Below are 18,868 nucleotides of genomic sequence, written 5' to 3' on the forward strand. Positions count from 1 at the left end.
CCACTAGAGACGGAGAGAGGGGGGGAGGGACGAACAGAGAGGAGGAGACCATCACACGCTTTAATAACCCCAGATTTAGATCTGCTATATGCACCCCCGCTGTGCAGTGTTACTGAGACAACAAGCCGAGTGTGTGTGAGCGTGTGTGTGAGTGAGCGTGTGTGTGAGAGTGTGTGTGCGTGTGCGTGTGTGTGTGTGTGGGTGCGCGTGCGCGTGTGTGTGTGTGTGTGTGTGTGTGTGTGTGTGTGTGATTGTGTGTGATTGTGGGGTGTAAAGACCCTGAGAGCTTGGAGGAAGAGAAGGCTTATTTTGAAATGAGGTTTGAATGGCTTCTCAGTTAGGAGCTTAGGGAATGCATGTCCAGTGGGGTGGGGCTGACGGAGGATGGGGGCAATACAAAGTGATGGAGTTGCCATGGTTATGAAAGGTAGCGTAGTGTTAACGGGGGGAGTGTATGTGTGCAAGCCTGACACGGATACTAGCTGCTGCTGCTGGGCTGATATTTCCACTAGGCCTCTTTCTCTCTTTCTCTCTCCAACACTTTCCCTTACCCTTCCTTTTTCATTTATTTTCTTCTTCCTTTTTCTATTTTCTCTTTTTCGTGTCTCTTCTCTCTCCCTGCACCCAGTATCCCAGCTTAACCAGTGGAGTCTGGTGGAGGTAGAAATCGGAGGACGGGCTCATTGTAATGAATGGAATGAGCCAGCCACCAGCCTCCCCTGATCTTAACAAGGAGGTTTCTGTCGTGGCCCCAGAACTGTGGTGTTGTACAGCTATGGACACACAGTATTTAGGGTTTATTTGGGTCTCATTGTATTGGGTCTGATTTATATGTTGTTGTGTGTTTGTAGGAGAATCAGACGTGTGTGTGTGTGTGTGTGTGTGTGTGTGTGTGTGTGTGTGTGTGTGTGTGTGTGTGTGTGTGTGTGTGTCAGTCATAACCTGCCTGCCCTAGTCTGACGTGTACGTTGTGTGTTTGCAGGGGACTCAGACCTAGAGGCTGTATCTGAAGCCTGTCTCCCCTATCTCAGCTGCAGACAGCCACATAAACTGCAACAGGCCTGTCAAAGGTATTTATGTTATGATATAATCATATAATTATATATGATATAATACTGTATACATCTTACATACAGTTAGTTGGCACATTTCAGTCCATCATGTGTAAGGTACATCACCTTGTACTATCCACCGCCTTACAGTGGAGGCTGATGGAGGTAGAAATCGGAGGACAGGCTCATTGTAATGCATGGGACAGAATAAGAAATGTTATAAAACACGCATGTTTGATACCATTCCTAATTCCGTTCCATGCATTACAATGACCCCTTCTCCGATTTCTACCTCCACTGCCACCTGACCTGTGTTGTCTTCTCTCTCTCCTCAGCGTGTTCCGCCACCTGATTGAGGTGGACCCTGATGCTGCGTGGTTCACTTTGAACGAGCTGTACTGCCCCAGCCCACCCCCCCCACCCCATCCTGACCTCAGACCTCTGGAGATGACAGGGGTGGGGCGTCAGAGAGATGAGTACACTGACAACGTCCTGAAACTCCTAGAGGACTTTGAGAGCTCTCCAGAGACTCTGCCTGGGACAGATCACTGATCGACAACTCGCACTGCATTCCAAGCCGTTACCTGCTTATACGTATGAGCAGATATCACTGAATTCCTAAGAGAGATGCCCGGCTTATAAAGATGAGCAGATATCACTGAATTCCTTTCAGGAGATGCCCTGCTTATGAGCAGATATCACTGAATTCCTTTCAGGAGATGCCCTGCTTATGAGCAGATATCACTGAATTCCTTTCAGGAGATGCCCTGCCCGGCTCAAGTGAGTCCCCCCAGGAGAGTTGGCAGGTAGCGTTCAGCTGCACTGATGAACAGTGTTCTAGTCATTTTAGGCTGTTCACCAGGCTGAAGGAGAGCATTCCCTTTCATCCTCTCCCTTATATCCACAGGAGAGTTCAGCTTTTCCGACCCCTTGACTCAATACTGCAAGCCCTACTTAAAGACTCATGGACTGTGCCTTTGTACTAGAGACCTCCCCTACAGAGTTTAAAGTTATTCTGAAAAACGGTGGCTAGTGGAGGTAGAAATCGGAGAACAGGCTCATTGAAATGCATGGAATGGAATGGGGGATGGTATCAATTTGATACCATTCGGGATTCCGTAACGTGCATTAAAATAAGCCAGTCTGTGCTTATCTGTTCAACTGCTCAGTTGTGTTATGTGTTAAATAAACACTTTTTTATGATAACCGAAATGTCTTTGTTGACTTCCTGTTAATTCTTGAGTACATTGATATAATGGAGCATTCAGGGTGAGACACAGTAGAACTGATGTACACCACATAGACACCTTATTAAAAGTCCTATTGTAGCAAGCATGGTTTTGAATACTATGCCCCCTGCAAGTTCAAATGAAGGTAAGCAGGGGACGCTGATGGAGGCAGAAATCAGAGGATGTGCTCATTGTAATGCATGGAATGGTATAAGGAATGGTATCAAACTAACACGTGTGTTTTATATCATTCCTCGTTCCAGTCGATGTGTTACAATGAGCCTGTCCTCTGATTTCCACCCGCACCAGCCTCCACTGTGCATTAGGGTGTGTAGGTTAGCCAGGTGGTCTTGTTAAGACAGAGGGGTTTGGTGGTCCCTAGTGACATCATAATGGATGTGCCTGCCTAAGCCAAGGGAAACATGGTTTGTCACATGTGTTGTATGTTAGCGGCAGAGTGCTTTATCTCCTCTATACGGGGCTATTTATCCAGCTGCCAGCGCAGAGAATAACACCATTACTCAGCTATGGACTGGTGGTCCTGGTAGCAAATGTACTGAACAGATACAGGCTAACGCTAATGATACTGATAGCCCATGTATCACATGGATACAGGCTAATGCTAAATGCTATGGGTAGGCCATACATTACACAGATATGCTAACACTGATGCTACTGGTAATACTGTACATAATCATGAATGCCATAGGCAGCTCATACAATACACATATACTGGCTAATGTCATATGTTCCTAAACCAGACATGACAAGTTCCTGCAATAAGGCAACTAGCTGGTCATCACTGTCATCACTGTATAACTTGTCTGATTACATGTATCTACATGCCTAGGCTACTTCATTATGAAAATACAGATCACAGCGAAAAGTAAATAATGTATAGATCGATTATATAGGTATATATATATATACAATTTATTTGATTTGATAAAGGCATACATTTAGTGTGAGACCGACATTCTAGAAGAAATTCTAAAATGTACAACATTTTTACAGTACTCTCTCTTACAAAACATCAAAGAAGGTTTTGAACAAGGAACAACCTTGTCTATGTCTTTCAAACAGCCACTGTCAGTCCATAGGGAATACCAGGAGAGGCTGGTGGAGGTAGAAATCGGAAGAGGGACTCATTGTAATGCATGGAATGGAATGAGGAATGGTATTGAACACACATGTTCCATCCTCCGATTTTTACCTCCACTAGCCTCCTATGGAACACAACCCAGCAGAAATAGGTTGCTATAATTTATGAAATAGTTTTAGCTCAGTTTTTTTTGATAATTGGAGAATATACAGGGAGAGGAAAGGATTCCGTCAGACAAACTGTTTTAGGAAGTTTTCTGCTTCTGGGTTAACGCAATAGAGAGACAGATAAAACACAACTGTTCAGTGAAAACTAACATTGTACATCTTACTTTTGTCAAAATAAATCAAATACAACATAAGAATTTAGGATTACTGTGTTGGATATCCAGAATCCCAAAATAATTAACAAAGCAACAAGGAAAGTCTTCAGCTTTTTCTTTCTCATGGATGAGTGAAAAACACTCTAAGAAAACATTATGAACATGCATTAACCTTTTCCATTTTATACAGTTATGTACAGTGTTTCCATTGGTATGTAGAGCAGGGGAGGCTGGTGAAGGTAGAAATCGGAACACAGGCTTATTGTAATGCATGGAATGGAACGTGTTTGATACCATTCCTCATTCCATTCCATACATTACAATGAGCCCGTCCTCCATTTTTCTGCCTCCATCAGCCTCCCCTGCTGTAGAGGCTTGTGGTAGAGGGCGGATTTGGTCTGGGAGTAGCGTTGAGGCCTTTACTGGGATAATAATGGGATGAGTTCAGGCAAAGTTAAAGGAATGGGATTAGCATTAGGGTTGGAGTCTGGTTTATACAGTTGGACAGAGCTTTGTAGAGGCATGTGACTGGGAGAGAATCTGAGCACATTTGGTGTGACCAGGCTGGAACATGGACGTAAAACTGGGGAGGAATAAAATCGCACAACAGGTTAGTGGGGTGAAGCTTAGCCCTGAATGGATCCAAGGTCATAGGTTAGAGGTCAAAGGTCAAGGTCATCTCTACAACACACAGCTGTCGGTGCAGTCGGTCGGGCTGTCGTTGTTCTCCGCCGACCTCTTCCTCAGCTCCCTGCCTGGCTCTGCTGTGTGATGGCTGCGCTGGGGGCCTGGCGAATGCTTGGCGTTGGCGTTGGCGTTGGCATGCTCCAACTGGTGGCTGTGCCCCCCGCCACTGCCCCCTACCCGAGAGGTGTCTTGATGGGGCTGGAAGTTGTTCCCGTGGTGGCGTAGCTCCTGGTCGTCGTGGTGGTCGCTCACTGGCACCACCTGGAGGTAGGCCCTGACCCGATGGTGGCGGGTGGTAACGTCGCTGAAGTCAATGACACGGCATTCGTACGTCCCCTCGTCAGACGGCTTCACGCTGGAGAGGCGGAGCTTATGGGAGATGTTGCTCCCGGCGACCTTCACTACCTGTGACAGAGGTGAACAAGAGGCTGTGTCATTAGTCTATATACGTAACAGAGGTGAACAAGATGTTGTGTTGTTCATGTTTGGAATGGTATTGATGGCTCCTTTACTACAATCTATTTGGGCAACATTGCAGATCACTTTCCGGTGCAAGTTAAATATCTCTTAAAGATAGTATTAGCAGCCAGCAAGAAAGCTGTAACACGGAAATGGTTACAGCCCAAACCTCCAACAAAGACTGACTGGATAAAGATGTGACATATTCAAAGTATGGAGAGAATGACCTTTTCACTAAATCAACAGGCCCAGAAATTCTGGAAATATTGGGTGATGTTTACTGAGTCATGACTGTTTGACCTGACATGTGTATTACCATCACTACCACTATGTTTTGTTGTATTTTGATGTGACTATAAAAAAAAGTATAAAAAAAAAAAAGATGTGTCATTGGTCTATATCTGTAACAGGTAGGGATGCACCGATAACATTTTTCATTGCAGATACCGATTCCAAGTACTGAACTTTGAATGTTGGCTCATACCGAGTATCAATCCGCTAAAAGGCTCTTTTTTCAAATGTGAAATGCTACTGGCACCTGCTACTGCACACCTGCCTTGAAGGTTTTGCAACAAGCAGTTGTACTTACTAAGTGTGAAGTCATTTTACACCGTTGTTATTGTCACTGCACTCGTATCAGCCGACGGTGCACGTGTTTGTCGACAGTTTGCACAACAATTTGCGTCATGGCATAAAGAGCATTTTAGGCCAATCTCGGCCCGATACCGATGCTCGGTATCAGAATCTACATCTCTAGGGAACAACATGCTGTTTCATTGGTCTATATCTGTAACAGGGGAACACCATGCTGTTTCATTGGTCTATATCTGTAACAGGGGAACACCATGCTGTTTCATTGGTCTATCTCCTAGCGTTAAGCGATTAGAGGCATGACTACACAGCCCCTATCAACTCCTTCCAAACCTTTCTCTCTCTCTCTCTCTCTCTCTCTCTCTCTCTCTCTCTCTCTCTCTCTCTCTCTCTCTCTCTCTCTCTCTCTCTCACACAATCAACTTGTCCACCTCTCCATCCGCTGATGAGTCCCCCCTCCCTCCTCCTCAGGGTCTGTGTGTGTTGTTCATTGCGCTTGGTAGAAACAATAAATGTCCTTGTGCATCACACAGCAACACCCCCTCTCTCTCAGCACTGTCTGTATCCATGCCAGCCTGGCTGTCTGTCTGTCTGTCTGTCTGTCTGTATACAATGGGGCTGGCAGCCCAGAGTGTGTGTGTGTGTGTGTGTGTGTGGGGGGGGGGGTTGTGTACGTGTGTGTGTGTGTATGTCTATGGTGAGGCAGGCTGTCTGTCTGTCTGTGTGTGTGTGTGTCTGTCTGAGGCTGGCAGCAGCCTGAGTCATAATCAGATGCTGGCTGTGTCTCTGCAGATGCGCCACAGTGCAACACTTACAGAGCAGCTACCCTTCTTCCCCTTCTCCTCCCCACGACTCCCCCCCCTCCCCATAGGGCCCCGCCAGGAGGAGCACGTCAATAAAGCCGTCTGGCAACAAAACAGATTGAGCGGGGATGTGAGGAGCCACACATACACACACTCATCAACACGCACGCACACGCACGCACTCACACACACACACACACACACACACACACACACACACACACACACACAGTTAGACCAATAATGTGCTATAGAGAGCTAGTTTCTCGTTTTTCGATGCTGCAGAAAGCTGATTCATTTGAAGACCTCTCCACCTCTCTATTAGCTCTCCATTGTTTTTCAGAGCACAAAGTGATAACATACTGAGAGGGCGTCATTTGCTGTGACGCACAAGGTTATAAATACAGTTCTCTCCTACAGAGGTGTTTTTTTTGTGCTTCACATTTTGTGTGACAGCTGAGAGCAATCGATAGACCAGATTTAAGTACCATGGGGCAAGGTTTAGTATTCATAGGACTAATCATAACAGTTAGACAGAGAGAGGGGCAGGAGAGGGAGATCGAAAGAGAGATACAGAGAGAGGGAGAGAGAGAAAGAGGGGTGGAGAGAGAGAGAGAGAGAGAGAGAGAGAGAGGGGGAGCGAGAGAGGAGAGAGAGAGTGGCAGACTACCTGATCACTGTGACTGACAAGACAATGAGGAAGACATGAACTACTGTATGTACAGACTCAGTGAGCACAGCCTGGCAGTAGAAACAGGCCGCCACAGGCAGACCTGGCCGCCAGGGAAGACAGGCTGTGTACGATCAGGTAGAGACAGAGCTACACTTCCTCTTACACTGCAGAACACACATATACAGAAATGTGAGCAACATTGTTTCCCCAATTACACAGCATTACAATTCATTTGACACACAAACAAACAATCCAATTCCTATTGAAGAAAAAATCATCCAAATAGGGGGGTTGCTGCCACAACCTTAGGGACATCCTGCGGAACGACATGCTGCGGAACGACATCCCGAAACGAAGTTGTTATTGTTACCACTGTTAAAATTGCTTCTGTTATGTTACTGTTATTGTTCATTTCATATCATAAGAGAGGGAGAGAGAGAGAAAAGAGAGAGACGGTGGGGGGGGGAGAATGCGAAAGAGAGAGGGTGAGAGATCGGGGGGAGAGAAATTAAAGAGAGAGGAAGGTGGAGAGAGACAGGTGGAGGATAGGGAGATAGAGTAAAGAGAGAGAGAGAGGCGGAGTACAGGGAGAGAGAGAGAGAGAGAGAGAGAGAGAGTGAACAGAGGCAGAGAGAAAGAGAGAGCGAGGCCCTGCCAGCTAGCCAGATAGCTCTGCAGGATCCACACCACAGCTGCTGGTTTCATTCCAGCTAGTCAGCAGCAGCCAGACTACGGGGAGATGATCCAGAGGGAGGATGAGTAGAGAGAGAGAGGCGAGGGTGGACACACACGCACGCACATATGCTCACACATACTGCACATACACACACACGTGCACACACACATACACACACACACACGCACACACGCACACACACACACACACGCACACACGCACACACGCACACAGCAGCTATTTACAGCCACTCCTGGTTTTAATTAAGAGAGCACACGGAGAAGCAGTCATGAAGCTAAGGCTCTTCACAGAGAGGAGAGGAGACACCACCCCCCACAGCCTCATAGACATTCTATAGGCGCTGTGATGAGCTCTTTATATTCTCTTTATATTGTAGATAATGTTGTGGGAAGAAGTCGGATCATGAGCCGTTCCAAGCCTTATCCATACTTTTTTCTTCCCATCATTCTGGTACAGGTTGATCTGAGTTTCATCTGTCCAAAGAATGCTCTTCCAGAATAGGGCTTTTTTAGATGTTTTTTGGCAATGTCTAATCTGGCCTTTCTATTCTTGAGGCTTATGAATGGCTTGCACCTTATGGTGAACCCTCTGTATTTGTTCATGTGAAGTCTTCCCTTTATGGTACACTTGGATAATGATATACCTACCTCCTGGAGACTGTTCTTCACTTGGCTGGATGTTGTGAAGGGGTTTTTCTTTATGTAATCTGTGATCATCCACCACTCTTGTCTTCCATGGACGTTCAGACCTTTTTGTGGTGCTGAGCTCACCAGTGTGTTCTTTTTTTCTCAGAATTGACCAAATAGTTAATTTGGCCACTCCTAATGTTCCAGCTATCTCTCTGATTGATTTTTTGGTTGTTTTTGCAGCCTAAGGATGGCCTGTTTCACTTGCATTGAGAGTTTGCATTGAGATGTTGTGCGTATACAGCAACATCTTCCAAATGCAAATACCACACTTGGAATCAACTCAGACCTTTTACCTGCTTAATTGATAAAGAAATAATGAAGGAATAGCCCACACTGGCCCATGAAACAGCTTTTGAGTCAATTGTCCGATTACTTTTGGTCCCTTGAAAAAGAGAGAGCTACATATTAAAGAGCTGTAATTCCTTAACCCTTCCTTCAATTTGGATGTGTGATGTTTTGGTAAACAGCTAAAATGGCAAAAAATCTGCCTGTGTCTAAATATATATGGACCTAACTGTAATCATCTCTGGTAGCTTTGTCCTGCTCTATTACCATTGAGGTCATATCTCAGTCATTCAAGTCTACCTTTTTTGAGGCCTCAATTGGGCCGCTTGATTTCAGGCAGGAAACATGCGAAAGTATACAGCAAAATAAGCTGTCAATAGGGAGTGATCTCAATCGATTCCAATAGAAATGGTGAAGGTCGATAGATACTCACACTGATCTTGGTCGCCTCCTTTGACATCTCGTCAACCACCTGCAGGAGAGAGAGTTTAAACAATGAGAAGCACTGAAAAGTACCTTTCTCTGTCAATGGACTAGCCTTTTTCCGATTGCCGCTCAAAGCTTCACCAAGCACACCTCACACACTCTCAAGTATTTTACATACTTTACATCATTGGAGGCTGGTGGAGGTAGAAATTGGAGGATGGGCTCAGTGTAATGCATGGAATGGAATCAAACACGCTGGTTTGATACCATTCCTCATTCAGTTCCCAGTTCCATGCATTACAATGATCCCGCCCTCTGATGTCTACCTCCACCAGACCCCCGTATCTGAGGGGTTATACTAGTCACAGCCGGCCTCCAGGGGCTGTTCTGTTCATGAATAATCAACCTGAAGTGAGCAGAAGTTTCTTTACATTCCTTCCTTTCCAAACGGAACAGCAGGGAGTCAAACTTCTGGAAGAATCTGCTTCACCCAGCACATGTCTATTCCCTCCTAACGGGCTGCTGCATCTGCCTGCTTATCTCTACACACACACACACACACACACACACAGGCACACGCACACACACACACACACACAGGCACACGCACACATGAACACACACACACACACAAACACACACACACACACACACACACACACACACACAGGCACACGAACCACGAACATGTGAACACACACACACAGGCACACGCACACGGGAACACACACACACACACACACACACACACACACACACAAACACACACACATAAGCTCTCTCTCTCACACACACACACTCTCTCCACTATTTCTGCTGCAGTGAGAGTGTATTTATAAATGTGTGGGTGGTTACCTGCTGGTCTCCTCAGGCAGCTGGCCTTTATCAGTTTCTTGGTTTTCTTGGGATTCAAAACCAGAGCAAACTGGTACCTTCTGTGTGTGTGTGTGTGTGTGTGTGTGTGTGTGTTTGTGTGTGCGTGCAGTGCGTTTACACTCTGCACTCTACACACTACTCTTTCTCTGAGCGGCCCCACCTGATTGGTCGCCCAGGGCTGCTTCTCCGTCCAATCCCTGTGGTTCCTGATGTACCACCACTGGATCTCCAGCGAATAGGAGGGGGTCCCAGCCCCCCGGAAGGAGCAGGCCATCTCTACGTCCTGGCCGCTCTGGGCCGTCATGTCGTGGGGGATCTCCGTGAAGACCGCTGGAAGGAGAGAAGAAAAGTGTGTACGGCAGATGAATGAGAACATTGAGAGATGATCGAAGGTGATATGGGAGGTAGGGCTATACCAGGGGAGGCTGGTGGAGGTCGAAATCAGAGTCGTTGCTGTGGAGAATAAACTCTAACGGTCATTGTAACAATTCAAAATAATAGAATCTAGACATCATGTAAAAAGCTGTTTGATGCTTATCTTCATCTCCTCAGGATTTACAACACCATAAAGAAATCTAATATTTTTGTTTTTCAATTATGCGCTGTTTGTCAGGTCCTGAGGCAGTGGACCTTCCATTAGCTACAGTTCTACTAGCCTCTACACTGCCCGTCTCTCTCTCTTTCTCTCTTGCTCACTCACTCCCTGCCCCTCTCTCTTTTTCTCTCCCTCCCTCCCTGCCCCTCTCTCTTTATCTCTCCCTGCCTCCCTCCCTGCCCCTCTCTCTCACTCTCTCTTTCTCTCCCTCTCCCTCCCTCTCCATCCCTCCCTCTCTCTCCCCCCACCCTGGTGAAGAAACCCCTTCCCTTGACGCGTGCTGCCACGCCGCAGGCCTTAATAACACACTACAGAGGCCCCCAATACAACCTGCTGTATGCCATCCTTCACTGGTATTGCAAGTTGAGCTGGGCTGTGTCCAGGACATCTGCTAGTGTGGGTGGAGAAAGAGATTGAGAGAATGAGAGAGGGAGAGGGGGAGAGTGGGGGGGAGAAAGAGGGAGAGAGGGGTGGAGAGAGAAAGAGGGAGTGAGGAAGAGAGAGAGAGAGAGAGGGGGAGGGAGGGAGGGAGGGGGAGAGAGGGGGGGTGGAGAAAGAGAGGGAGGGAGGGAGAGAGGGGGGAAGAGAGGGAAGGAGAGAGAGTAAGAGTGAGAGAGAGAGAACAAAAGAGGGGGAGGGAAGAGATTGAGGATGGGGGAAGCTCTGCTGGCGTCTCTCCATGTTTAATATGACACAGATCAGGAATCCCACGCAGCCGCATGCCAAATACTGTCCGGGTGCCAAAATGTGTCCAGGTGATGTAATCAGGTCTTTCAAATGCCATGACGCTATGCCGACGCTAGCATTCTGCCATGCTAATTCACAAGCAATTCACTACGCTAATGTTAGCTATTACTACGCTAACTATTACTGTCCCAAATGTACATTTGATCAGTAGGTAAGCAAGCTAGCTAGCTATGATTGGAAACCAAGTAGTATCCAGATATGCATTATATTTATCACTACTTTGGCTGATGTGATGTGGGTTTGTTTGCTACATCAGTTGACAACGAGCGGTAGAGTTTACTCAGGAGTGCCCAGTAAACTAACCTCTCTGCTCTCCGCAGCAAGACAGAGACATCATCTCCTCTTCATCCCAGCGCATACTACAGGGGAGGCTGGTGGAGGTAGAAATCAGAGGACTGACTCATTGTAATGCATGAAAAAGGAATGAGGAATGGCATCAAACACATGACATTCCGTTCCATGCATTACAATAAGCCAGTCCTCCGATTTCTACCTCCACCAGCCTCCACTGGCCTATTGACTGAACTCACAGATCCCAGACCATAAGCCTATTAAGCGACTCCTAATCCTCTTAAACGCTCCCATAAACATACTTTTAATTCACTGCTAATCTCATCGCCATGACGACAGAGACACAGTGGGAGCAGTTCACATGTTCCCACACAGTGCATCCTGGGAAATCTACTCTGCCACAGGTAGAGTGGGTGTCTTTGTTGGGATGGCAACAGAGCCAGTGTGAGAAACTGTTCTAGGAGAAACGACCCCAAAGGCTTTCCACCAGTGGAGGCTGGCGGAGGTAGAAATCTGAGGACAGGCTCACTGTAATGGAATAAGGAATGGTATCAAACACACATGGTTATCAAACATACATCTTTGATACCATTCCTCATTCCATTCTAGGCATTAAAATGAGCCTGTCCTCCGATGTCCACCAGCCTCCTCTGGCAAGTTGGCAACCAATCAAAATGTTCTGACTTTTATTCAGAAAAATGTAAACAAAATGTCAACATTGTAGAAATGACACATTCGCTAGTTAAACCAAACATATTGCAATACAATGGATTTGGTGAGTAATCCCCACTACCAGCCGCCCCTGCTTTCTACTGATATACAGCATTCTTACCAACATAACACACAAACATAATCTCAATACCAAACATATTCCTCACACCAAACATAATCTCCATTTAAGAGTCCCACTCTTTTTTATTGGATAGTGGAAGGAGGAGAGGGTATGTCAGCAGGCCATGGGGCGGATTCGAAGCCATGCCGATATGGAAATAATGTGTGCACTGTAGGCCATGGTGCTAGACCACTAGACCACCCCAAGCCACATGTACCTTTATTTAATACCCCCCCCCCCCCCTAGCTCCCAAGTCTGTGTTTAATAGCTTCTGTAAATCACAGACCTAACTGTGTCTATCTGGACTCCCAGAGAGTACGATGTCCCATTGGACAATGCTGCAATCCCCCTAAGTCATATCCTCCTTGTAAATTGATCCGAATCTCTCTGTGCATTTTCATTAGAAAGACTCTAAATACACTTGGCATCGATTTGACATGACTTGGTGGGAAACTGAAGAGAAACTGCCTACAGTCTTATCTTGTCGATAATATCTAAAATAGTGATCTGTCATGCATCAACTCTATGATTGTTTTAAGTTTAATGTGAATCACGACGCCACGGAACTAATCTATGTGAAAATACTTTAAAAAAAGATTTCATGGGTAAATTACCGGGGAATCTCTTGACAATGAAAGTCTTTGTACATTTCTCCTCTCCTCTCATTTAATTATTTCTCTATAAAAAATCCTTAACGACTACAATAACTTGGGAGACAAGGCTAACTCAGAAGACACAGAGTGTAATCGTGAGCACCTTATCTGATCCTCTTAATGAGAGTCCTCGGAGGACGTGTAAGTTGGATCTGTACCGCCTGGCGCGATCATTATCTACCCGAAAATAAAACGATTGTGTGATAACGCACTCACTCAGACGATCAACGCTGCTAAGCCTAGGCTCTGACAAAGACAAGATCTATGAAAGCCCGGCCCTAATGGAGAGAGAAAGGGAGAAGAAAGAGAAAGAAGAAGGATAAAGGGAATGTGTGGGATATTGAGGAGTGTGGCTGGGGACCGCCTGGGACATCTTCTGTCGTTGTTGCTTTCCTTTGAAATGGGAATCTGGTTCATTACACTGAGATCAAAGCTATGTGGAGGTGGCGTAAATAGCGTTGTCTTAATCTAGCTTTACCTCAACCCCTCCGTCTGTGAGAGACTGATAGTGTTAGTGTAAAGGAGGTGGGTCGGTGACTGAACATGACAGGGGGGGCTGGTGGAGGTAGAGATCCGGAGGATGGGCTCGTTGTAACGCATGAAATGGAATGAAGAAAGGTATCAAACACACACGTGATCTTAACACGTGTGTTTGATACCACTCCTTTTTCCGTTTCATGCATTACAACGGGCCCATCCTCTGATTTCTACGTCACGTTCAGTCACCGAACCAGACTCCCCTGGATTTAAGGAGGTGGTTCGGTGAACCATGCTAACTGTACATGATGGGGAACTGTCTGAAGACTTGTGTTTGTTCCCCAATGCCAAGGCTCAGGGGGCTGCCTTATGAAGCACAGGAGACAGGGGTTTGAACCAGGGGGGGAGGCTGGTGGAGGCAGAAATCGGAGGACGGGCTCATTGTAATGCATGGAATGGTATCAAACACACTGCAGCCCACACTATAGAGACAAGTGTGTGGGTGTGTGTGTGTGTGTGTGTGTGTGTGTGTGTGTGTGTGTGTGTGTGTGTGCGTGTGATGTCTAGATGTCAATGCGCGTGTGTGTTTGGGGGTGTATTCCCTCTCCAGACGTTGGTGCTTCAGAAGTCTGTCTAGTGTCCCTCCCTGAGGTGTATGGTTCCTGACTCCCCTCTGTCTCTCTACGTGTCATCTATTCCCCTGACACCCAATGAGCAGTCTGCTGGAGCCCCACACTCACACACCCACACCCACACCCACCCACACACACGCACACACGCACGCACGCGCGCACACACACACACACACACACACACACACACACACACACACACACCCACCCACAGTCTACTGTAGCTCTCTCATAGGAAACCTGTGATACACACACGTACACACACGTACACACACACACACACACACACATACACACATAAATCTCAGACTCAGAGTGATCACTGATAATCACACTGACTAACTCACTAAACACAGTCCAACATCAAAACATTTACAACCGTTTCCAGGACCTCGATTAAACCCATTACCAGATTCTGTATTGTGACAATAGGCTAATACAGAGCAGGGACGGCTGGGGGAGGCAGAAATCAGAGGACGGGCTCAGAGGACCATTTCTCATTCCGGTCCATGCATTATAATGAGCCTGTCCTCCAATTTTTGCCTCCACCAGCCTCGCCTGATACAGAGGTAATTACAGCATTACTAACCGGTATGGGAGCAGCCTATGAACCTGTGATGATTTTCTCTGAAACTTGGCTAAATACCAGTGTTCCGGACAGCATTGCTACGCTAACAGAACGAGACATTTCAGAGAGTTTTCTGCTGTTATTATTAGCACAATGATGCCCCCTGATGCCAATGCTAAAGTAGCAATGAAAGAACTGCATTTTGCTGTAAGCAACCAACAAACTGCACACCCAGAGGGTGCTTTCATTACTGCAGGGGATTTCATTCTAATCTGAGGACTGTACTACCAAAATTCCACCAGCATGTCTCCTGCTTCACCAGAGGGGACAAAACCCTTGACCATGTCTATTCAAACATTGAACATTCAAACATTGCTACAGAGGCATTCCCCTCCCCCATCTAGGGCAATCAGACCACATCTCTTTGTTCCTACTCCCCAAATACACTCCACTCATGAGACATGTGAAACCAACAATGAGGACAGTTAAAACCTGGATTGAGGAGGCCGGCACCACACTGAATCAGCTGCTTGACACAGCTCTCTGGCCCAGCTCAAAGCCCAGGCCACTCGGAACCACCACACAGACCTTGACTTGTACACCTCTTCCGTTATGGATTACGTCAAGGCATCCAGTCCATCACCGACTATAAACCCCAAAACGCAGCCCCCACCAGCACAGCGTTCCCACCGAACGAGCTAAACCACTTCTACGCTAGCTTTGAACGGGACAACAAAGAAACCGCCACCAAAGCCGAGTCCCCCCAAGATGACCAGCTGCTCACGCTCTCTGGGGAGGAAGTCTTTCACCAGCTGAGCAACGTGAATGTTCGAAAAGCGGCGGGCTCTGACGGCATTCCTGGCTGGGTGCTCAGGACGGTGCTAGACCACTGACCCTGGTCTACACTGACATCTACAACCTGTCACTGGCCCAGGGAGTGGTCCCCAGGAGCTCCAAGGCAACAACCATCATGCCGGTGCTAAAGAACTCTGCTGCAGCGAACCTGAAGGACTTCCGTCCTGTTGCGCTCACCTCGAGCCCACTGAAGGTCTTTGAGAAGGTGCTCCTGTGCCGCATAAAAGCCCAGCTTTCCCCCGGACTAGACCCCCAGCAGTACGCCTACTGCAAGAACAGGTCTACGGAGGATGCCATCTCCACAACGCTTCACTCCACCCTGACCCACCACGACACAAGCAACACCTACGCTAGGATGCTGTTTATTGATTTCAGCTCAGATTTCAACACCATCATCCCCTCCAAGCTGGTCACCAAACTCAGAGACCTTGGTTTCAGCACCTCCCTCTGCAACTGGATCCTAGGCTTTATTACCAACAGACCCCAGCTCGTCAAGTTGGACAACCGCTCCTCCTCCACCCTGACCCTGAACACCGGTGTGCCACAAGGCTTGCTGTGTGTGCTGAGTGCTCCTCTACTCCCTCATCACCCACGACTGCGTACTGAAGCACGGATCGAACTCCATCATCAAGTTCGCAGACGACACCACGGTGATAGGCCTGATAAGCAACAACAACGAGCGGCTTAACTAACACACACATGTATACACACACACGCACGCACGCACACACACATGCACACACACACACACACACACACACACACACACACACACACACTGTATTATACATTACAGTTCTAATGAAGCTCACATCTCATCTGATCTGGAGGCTGATAGTCTTGTACATGACACTCAGGGTATAATGAGTGGGCGCACACAGGGAGGAGCAAGAGAGGGAGAGAATGGAGAGAGTGGGCGCACACAGGGAAGAGTGAGAGAGGGAGAGAATGAAGAGTGGGAAAACAAGAGGTGTGTGGGATGACAAAGAGATCACAGAGGGGAGCAGAGAAAGAGAAAGAAGGGAAGGGGGGGGGGGTGTAGACACCGGAGGTGAAGAGGATATCAGTGAAGACGGCGATGATCTGATATCGTTTGCACCTCACGGCTACACGACTCCGCCGAATTTGTGAGCTGAGACGGTGACGAGACGCTGGGAAGGGTGTTTCCATATCGTTTTCGGAGTCGTGTGGTCGGTGATTGGATGCGTTTTTCGATAACGATGATGCGGACACCCACACATGTATTGTGGTTTACTTAATACTGTTTAGCACTTGAGGTTACATTCAATGCATGACATGTGCTATATAGGCTAAATAAGATTATGAAAGCGGCAAATAACAAGTGTACGCATCAAAGGTCTTGGCATTAGGCACGTAACATCCATATGCTGTATAAATAAAGTTTGATTGATTGATATACTGTATGTGTGCATTGCGTGCGACCCAACCATTCAGCACAAGTCTTGTGCTATAAATAGCCTACACTTGATAAACCAGTGCTGTGATATTATTTATCGTCTTATAAACATCTTAACAAGAGGCACTTCAACAATTATCATTAAGTTTATTATGCATCAGCTCTTTTTATACAACCTAAATTTACACAGATGAATAACGTATACAGTACATGCCATATCTTGGATGCAAACGTAATGTAAGTGGAGAGGAGATTGATCGGGAGTTGACAATACTTTATTGAATTATACAATTATTTTACGGTACTGTCTCTATTTGAACCATTTTCTACCAGTATGCGCATGCGCGGTTCCATGTGGCCAGAGATTCTTTTGCGCGACAATGAGAAAACGCTTGTGTGGCCAGAGATCGAAATTGCATTTCGTCTGCGTTTTGTCGTTGTGTAGCCTAGGCGTAAGAGGAAGCAGAGATAGTGGAGCAGTGACATTTAAAAAAAGAGAGGACATCTTGATAAGATTCATGCGCCACCACACATCCAGTGGCCTTCTAATACTAGATATCCCCTCTAGAGAACACACACCACACCACAACACCAACTCTACTAAAACCCGTACCCCCTCTTTAACACATACCACCATACCAACATACTGTACATACTCTCTAGATGGAGTTGGTCTGTCACTGGTTCGTTCACCTCTGTTCCCCTGCAGACCGCAGACATACAGAGCCTCATCTCAGAGGCCTCACTCTTCCTCTCTTTCTCCCGTCTGAGAGCTCTCCCTCCTTCTCTCTCCCCTCTCTCTCTTTCTCTCACACACACTCTTTTATGTCTCTTCAAAGAACCCTCTAAGAAGCCTCTCTCTCTCTCATCTCAAAACCCTCTCTCTCTACCCCCCCCATCCTTCCCTCTCTCTCTCTCTCTGATCACTGACATCACAGACACTTATCACACACAGGCCAGCCAGCGCCACTCCAGAGGAATAATTACGTCCTCTAACAGGACTCACTTAACCAACTGTCAATAGCATGCTTCAAGGATACCTGAAAGCCGATTGAAGATGCAACGAAACATCCGTTGACTATCCAGGCGGTCATCCATTGGTCAGAGCCAGGTGGTGATATGGCCCAATCAGAAACAACTATCCAGGGAAATTTTATTTTATTTCATTACCATGAACAGGGGCAGATGTTGTAGCGATGTAAACAATGAATGCATTATGTCTTTTCCAAACAAAGGTCTTGTACAGCAGTGGAGCCTGGTGGAGGTAGAAATCTGTGCTCATTGGCTCATTGTCTCATTGTCATGCATGAAACAGAATGAGGAATCTCCTCAGTGCCTGTCTTCCGATTTCTACCTCCACCAGACTCCCGTACAGTACAGGGCAAGAAATATGGAAACAGTTGAAACCAGAGTAACTAGATGAACCCTTGTTGTTAAATATTTTACATTCAATCAGCAATTCTAGCATATTACAAATGTAAACTTTTGGGGGGAAAGAGCTGACCAACTTTATAAAACAGAAACACTGCACGGCCTGTCTATTCTCATAACCAAAGCTGAAGTCATTGTCGATTCTAAAAAGAACTCCACAATGAGGAAGATGTGTACTGTGTTTTTACAGGCCCCTATAAAACAGGGGTCTGTGTCAGGGCCAGTTAGTATAACCAGCATGAAGCTCTAACTGCTTATTAAACAATGATTGATGGCCGATGGGGGTTTAAATGGCCAAATGCAAATACCAAGTCTATCAAATCCACTTTAAATACTTTTACAAGCTGGCAAAATAGATACTCCCTATACATTTGTCTATCATAATCAGGTCATGTTCAGAATGACATTATAATGACAAGCATTAGCAATCCTATGTGGTCATTGGTTAAGCCGAGCATACCAGTGGTGGCTGGTGGAGG

General features: G+C 46.6%; 2 protein-coding genes across 2 annotated transcripts in view; one reads left to right on the forward strand and one right to left on the reverse strand.

Annotated features, from left to right (window-relative positions):
- Positions 1-1,999, forward strand: part of tti1 (TELO2 interacting protein 1) — a 9,640-nt gene extending 7,641 nt beyond the window's left edge. The window contains exons 9-10 of the mRNA XM_080535393.1: positions 983-1,070; positions 1,388-1,999. Of these exons, the coding sequence (XP_080391519.1) occupies positions 983-1,070; positions 1,388-1,604 (305 nt within the window). The 3' untranslated portion in view covers positions 1,605-1,999. The remainder of the gene's footprint in view (positions 1-982; positions 1,071-1,387) is intronic.
- A 2,387-nt stretch (positions 2,000-4,386) lies between these two features.
- The window catches only part of vstm2la (V-set and transmembrane domain containing 2 like a), a gene marked incomplete at both ends in the record, with an annotated part of 30,403 nt that continues 15,921 nt past the window's right edge, over positions 4,387-18,868 (reverse strand). Inside the window, 3 exons of the mRNA XM_080533742.1 lie at positions 4,387-4,797; positions 9,023-9,061; positions 10,052-10,221. Coding sequence (XP_080389868.1) covers positions 4,387-4,797; positions 9,023-9,061; positions 10,052-10,221 — 620 coding nt within the window. The remainder of the gene's footprint in view (positions 4,798-9,022; positions 9,062-10,051; positions 10,222-18,868) is intronic.

This window comes from Nansenia antarctica (assembly GCF_963989245.1).
Source record: "Nansenia antarctica genome assembly, chromosome: 6".
NCBI lineage: Eukaryota > Metazoa > Chordata > Actinopteri > Argentiniformes > Microstomatidae > Nansenia > Nansenia antarctica.